This window comes from Salvelinus sp. IW2-2015, unplaced genomic scaffold, assembly GCF_002910315.2.
Source record: "Salvelinus sp. IW2-2015 unplaced genomic scaffold, ASM291031v2 Un_scaffold2128, whole genome shotgun sequence".
NCBI classification, from domain to species: Eukaryota; Metazoa; Chordata; class Actinopteri; order Salmoniformes; family Salmonidae; genus Salvelinus; species Salvelinus sp. IW2-2015.
In genome coordinates, this window is record NW_019943463.1 from 52173 (window position 1) to 58720 (window position 6548).

General features: G+C 46.5%; 1 protein-coding gene across 1 annotated transcript in view; it reads right to left on the bottom strand.

Moving 5' to 3' along the window:
- LOC112073032 (CSC1-like protein 2) overlaps positions 1 to 6548 on the bottom strand; it is a gene marked incomplete at its 3' end in the record, with an annotated part of 91901 nt that overhangs the window by 46993 nt on the left and 38360 nt on the right. Inside the window, 4 exon segments of the mRNA XM_070440022.1 lie at positions 1180 to 1212; positions 1215 to 1244; positions 1246 to 1273; positions 4002 to 4040. Of these exon segments, the coding sequence (XP_070296123.1) occupies positions 1180 to 1212; positions 1215 to 1244; positions 1246 to 1273; positions 4002 to 4040 (130 nt within the window).

The following is a 6548-nucleotide window of genomic DNA, read 5'->3' on the forward strand; positions in this document are numbered from 1 at the left end:
CTTCACTGAATCAACTGGGATATCCTGAATTGACTGGAATTCAAAAAAGAATTGACCGTAACCTTGGTATCCTGTTCTCTGGTAAAACTGTAACACTTGGTCAGCAGTTCAAAGTAATGCTGACAGTAGAACAAAATCAAACTATGTGGTTCTCTCAACTTAACTCTCTTAAAAGATGCACTCTCAAACACTGTTGTCATAATACAGTCCGGTAGTTTTGAAAGTGGTGTTCAGAAGCCTAAAGTGGTCCCTGTTTTTTTTTGTTGACTCCTCTACTACCTCATCCAATTGTCTACTACCTCATCCAATTGTCTACTACCTAATCCAATTGTCATACTCATCCAATTTGGTTACTACCTCATCCAATTGTCTACTACTTCCAATTGTCTACTACCTCATCCAATTGTCTACTACCTCATCCAATTGTCTACTAACCTCATCCAATTGTCTACTACCTCATCCAATTGTCTCACTACCTCATATCCAATTGTCTACTACCTCATCAAATTGTCTACTACCTCATCCAATTGTCTTACTACCTCATCCAATTGTCTAACTACATCATCCAATTGTCTACTTATATCATCCAATATGTCTACATACATCATCCAATTGTCTACTACATCATCCAATTGCTCTACTATCCATCAGTCCCAATTGTCTACTACATCATCCAATTGTTCTACTACATCATCCAATGTCTGACTACATACCTCATCCAATTGTCTACTACCTCACCAATTGTTCTACTACCTCATCCAATTGTCTACCATCATCCAATTGTCTACTACCTCATCCAATTGTCTACTAACCTCATCCAATTGTCTACTACCTCATCCAATTGTATCTACTACATCATCCAATTGTCTATTACATCATCCAATTGTCTAACATCATCCATTTGGTGTGACATGTTACGAATTTTTGCAATTCGTATGAAATGTGTCAAATTCAATTTGTGCAAAATGTTAAAATTTGTTGCGCTAAGATTCCCAGAGGGCATCTTTAACATACATTCACTAAACTAAGTCGTTCTGGGTAAGAGCGTCTGCTAAATGACTAAAAATGTACGACAAGATCTTTCTCCCAAAAATGTTTCCTGTTGTAGGGAAGTCCCTACTGTTGTCGCTCCACACCCCATGACCCCTGATCTCAGTAAAACCAGGAAGTAGTACTTACAGTGTCTCTCTGCTCAAAGTCCACTTGAGCTGGAGGACAGAAGTCAGGCGTTCGTAGCGATCGGGGAAGCTCCGACGTCATGGCAGACGCCACACTGGCACACACACACAATGTTAAAAAAATAGAACTAGCATTAGCCTAGCATTAAGCCTGGCACTTCGCCCCAACCAACAAACCTGATGGAAGATAGCCTTTAGCCTAGCATAGCCTGACCGCTTCCCAACATAAACCTGATGGAGATAGCTTTAGCTTAGCATTAGCCTAACACTCCCAACAACAAATCTAGATGGAGAAAGCTTTAGCCTAGCATTAGGCATGGCACTCCCCCAACAACAAACCTGATGGAGATAGCTTTAGCCTAGCATTAGCCAGACGCTTCCACAACAAACCTGATGGGATAGCTTTAGCCTAGCATTAGCCTGACTGCTCCCCAACAACAACCTGATGGAGATAGCTTTAGACTAGCATTAGCCTGACGCTTCCCAACAACAAACCTGATGGAGATAGCTTTAGCCTAGCATTAGCCTGACACTCCCCCAACAACAAACCTGATGGAGATAGGCTTTTAGCCTAGCATTAGCCTGAACGCTTCCCAACAACAAACCTGATGGAGATAGCTTTACCTAGCATTAGCCTGACACTCCCCCAACAACAAACCTGATGGAGATAGCTTTAAGCCTAGCATTAGCCTGACCTTCCAACAACAAACCTGATGGAGATAGCTTTAGCCTAGCCATTAGTCCTGACACTCCCCCAACAACAAACCTGATGGAGATAGCTTTAGCCTAGCATTAGTCTTGGCACCCCCAAAAAACAACAAACCTGATCTCAAATAGTTAGTTAGGCTGACATCAGTATAGTATCAACAGTGTGTTTATTTACATATTAGTTAGTTCAGTGGCCACACATGCAGTAGGGCTCTGAAATGGGCCGGAGAGGTTGGTGCTGGGCTGTATCCACACTGCTGTACCTCAGCCGTCTGTAGTTGGCATCAATCTATCTATTCAGTCAATTCAGGAAGTAAACTTACAATTCCAATTTCAGTTTATTTCCTGAATTGAATGTCGTTGAGCCAAAACCTGGGAGACGGGGCTGGGGGTTTGAGTGAACAGTTGGCCTAGTACTCAGGCACCCGTCAGTGAGACAACAATCACCCAGAACACACCTCAGCACCATGTCATGCAGTTGGAGGATTCTAGAGATACACAAACTGTCTCAGCACATAGTCTGACACCCAAGCCTGTTAAGATGACAGAGATTGGAAGGAAAAGCAATGAAGGGCCCCCACTAGAGAGAGAGAGAGAGAGAGACAGAGGAAGAGAGAGACCCCCATTAGAGATAGCGAGAGAGAAAGACAGAGAGAGACAGAGAGAGAGACCCCCATTAGAGAGAGCGAGAGAGAGCGAGACAGACAGACAAAGACAGAGAGACAGAGAGAGACCCTGATTAGAGAGAGCGAGACAGACAGACAAAGACAGAGATAGAGAGACCCCCATTAGAGAGAGCGAGAGAGAGCGAGACAGACAGAAGACCCCCATTAGAGAGAGCGAGAGAGAGCGAGACAGACAGACAGACAGACAGACAGAGATAGAGAGACCCCCATTAGAGAGAGCGAGACAGACAGAAGATCCCCATTAGAGAGAAAGAAAAGGGCATTCACAAAGACAACAGAAGAACCTGAGTGTAGAATCATCGAGACACATAACCATAGAAAGATGTAACCCACCACCACTGCAGCAGAGCTGTCAGGTCCTACAGCTGATACACAAGCGTTTCTGACTCCCAGAACTAGACCAAATTGAAGCTCTTTTGTATCTCATATTCTTTGTCAGGCTTTACCCTTTAGCCTGAGTCCCCCAGATCTGATTGTGCCAATGGTATGTCAATGATCATAGGAGTTCACAAGACAACATTAACAGATCTGGGCCCAGGCTACTTTTCCCCTGGTTGTATCTCCATTAACGATGGAGGAACTGTCCAGTGTAAAACTAGATTAAAAGGATGACATCACCCAGAGCTCTTTGAGGTCTCTAATGGGGGGGGGGGGGAGACACAATGGCTATAACTCAATAGACTTCCAGAGATGACCTCAAAGAGCTAGGGGTAGGTGTCTTGTCTAGTGGAGAAACACTCAACCACCACATACTGATACGGGAGCTGTAGGTAGGGAGGGATAACCAGTCAGGACTCGGGAGCTTGACGGCATCTACACAACCACAGGGTGAAGGTGAGTAGTTACCAGTTACCGTACCTCTCCACCCTGTAGGTATCATGCCTGCTGGGCGCATCATGCGGTGCGCTCACACAGGAGAACAGGAGAGACATTCTGCTTCTCAGAGAGGTCAATGATGACACATAGATTAGCATATAGAGCTGATTAGTTAGTTAGGGAGAGAGAACATACAGCAACAGGGTTATAGGTGTAAAACGGAGAGAGAGAGACAGAGAGACAGAGAGAGAGACAGACAGACAGACAGACAGACAGACAGACAGACAGACAGACAGACAGACAGACAGACAGACAGACACAGACAGACACAGACAGACACAGAGAGAGAGACAGAGAGAGAGACACAGAGAGAGAGAGACAGAGAGAGAGACACAGAGAGAGAGAGACAGAGAGAGAGAGACAGCAACAGGGTTAACACTGTGGAAAGACCAGAAAGTAAGAGAGAACAGCAGGAGACAAGCTCGAACAAGAAAAGCCTGGCAGGAGAGAAGGACAGGCCAACCCACACCAGCCTAGGTAGGAATGGAAGGGAAGGAAGCGAGTTAGATTGGTTGAGAGAGAAGAAGCAGTGTGATACAATAAGAAGACATACTGTTTCTGTTCATCCAGACGACTGTATCGCTGATTCTGTCTTCACAGAGAGAGAAAACAAAACAGAAATATAAAACAACATGGCGGAGGTCAGCTTGGAATATTCCTGGAGGAGAAACTAGTGATCCCCTGTTCAGGTAAAAAAATTATTATAATAAATCACAAAAATCAGGAAGTTCAAGTTCAGTTCTCTTTACAGTGACAGAGGACCTTCGACTGGGGTGAGACATACATATGGAGAAACCTTTCCCAACAGCTTGACAAGAGTACGAATACTGCAGTGAGAAACACCTGAGTATTTTCTGGAAGGTATTAGTACCAAAAGACCAGAACTCTACTCCATACTAGTGGTTCATAATAAAACAGTCGGACAGAAATGCATTAAGCCTAGACGTTAAGCCAAAATGGGATTCGCTGTCTGTCTGCCCGTCCTGCAGGCATGCAGCTGGGTAAACAACAGGCCTATCTATGGAACACTGTGTCATTATCCACTTAGTACAGTAGAGTTAGACAGGAGACAAACGGAGCCCCAGTCGGCACCTCTAAGTACTGTCTACTAATGTCTAGTCTCATCTACATGTTCTCTCTCCATTACAAAAGTACACCTTTGGCCTCTGCCTCTCTCCCTCATCCTCCTGGTCCTCCCTCCCTCGGTCGGTCCCTCCCCCCCTGCGCCCTCCCTCCCTCGGCCGGTCCCTCCCCCTCCCTCCCTCGGTCGGTCCCTCTCCCCTCCCTCCCTCGGTCCCTGGTCCCTCTCCCCTCCCTCGGTCGGTCCCTCTCCCCTCCCTCCCTCGGTCCTTCCCTCCCTCCCTCGGTCCTTCCCTCCCTCCCATCTCTCTCCTCCCATAGCTAGCCCTGAGTCATGACTGTAGTCCTATGGGGTTAGATGCTATCAAATATCCAGCTGAGCAAATAGTGAGAAACATCAGCTAGATAAACAAGCATGACCTCTGAATGACCTCTCAGCTGTTCTGCAGAGTATTTAAAGTGATAGAGTGTAACCATGTCATGTTTGCAGTTTCTAGGAGTTCAGTGAGTTGACCGAAGACTAAAGCAAAGTGTATTGTCCCTTTTTACCCACTGTCCTCTCTGGCAGATGACTCAACTACTTCCTTTGACTCCTGAGAAACACTGGCTCTTTCTTGATTTGTCTTTCTCCAATTCCTCACGTCCTCCTTCTCAAAACACCTCCTTGGACCTTCTCCTCCACTGCGTTTTAAGAAGGAGACGAGGAAGTGGGTTGCCAGGACAACAAAAAAAGACTAATTGGGAATGAGACATTACTGACTACTGACCTCATTACTGACTACTGACCTCATTACTGACTACTGGCCTCATTACTGACTACTGACCTCATTACGTCCTGAGACCTCATTACTGACCTGGCCCTCATTACTGACATACTGACCTGACCTCATTACTGAATCAATTACTGAACTTACTGAACCTCATTACTGACTAATGACCTCATTACTGACACTGGCCCTCAATCTACTGGGACCTTGGCCTCATTATACTGACTACTGACCTCATTACTGACTACTGACCATGGCCTCATTACTGACTACTGACCTCATTACTGACTACTGGCCTCATTACTGACCTCATTACTGACCTGGCCTCATTACTGACCTGACCTCATTACTGACTACTGACCTCATTACTGACCTTGGCATTTGAAGCACTCCACAGAGGGGCTACAATATCCCTGAAAACAGTAGTACTGTATAGACTGCATGATAATGACTGGCTTTGACTGGGGAAAAGAAACTGTAAGAAAAGTGATGATTATTCCTAGTTCCTCCATTTGCCCAACATCTGTCTGTCCGTCTGTCTGTGGACAGTAAACTCTGCTGTGCGTAAACTCTGACCCAGTAAGAAGCAGTCCATCTCGTGTCCTGGCTAGTCTAGCCTCTCTGTCTTTCTCCCCAGCTGGCATCCTCTCTCTCCCCAGCTGGCATCCTCTCTCTGTCTTTCCCCCGGCTGGCATCCTCTCTCTGTCTTTTCCCCAGCTGGCATCCTCTCTCTTCTTTCTCCCCAGCTGGCATCCTCTCTCTGTCTTTCCCCCGCTGGCATCCTCTCTCTGTTTTTCTCCCCAGCTGGCATCCTCTCTCTGTCTTTCCCGGCTGGCATCCCTCTCTCTGTCTTTCCCCGCGCTGGCATCCTCTCTCTGTCTTTCCCCCGCTGGCATCCTCTCTCTGTCTTTCCCCCGCTGGCATCCTCTCTCTGTCTTTCCCCCGGCTGGCATCCTCTCTCTGTCTTTCCCCTGCTGGCATCCTCTCTCTGTCTTTCCCCCGGCTGGCATCCTCTCTCTGTCTTTCCCCCGCTGGCATCCTCTCTCTGTCTTTTCCCCCGCTGGCATCCTCTCTCTGTCTTTCCCCCGCTGGCATCCTCTCTCTGTCTTTCCCCCGCTGGCATCCTCTCCATGTCTTTCCCCCTGCTGGCATCCTCTCTCTATCTGTTATATAAATCTGAAAATCCCATAAAAACATATATATTTTTAAACAAGTAGTCTGTCTGGACATGTATTCTCTGGTGGAACCACAGG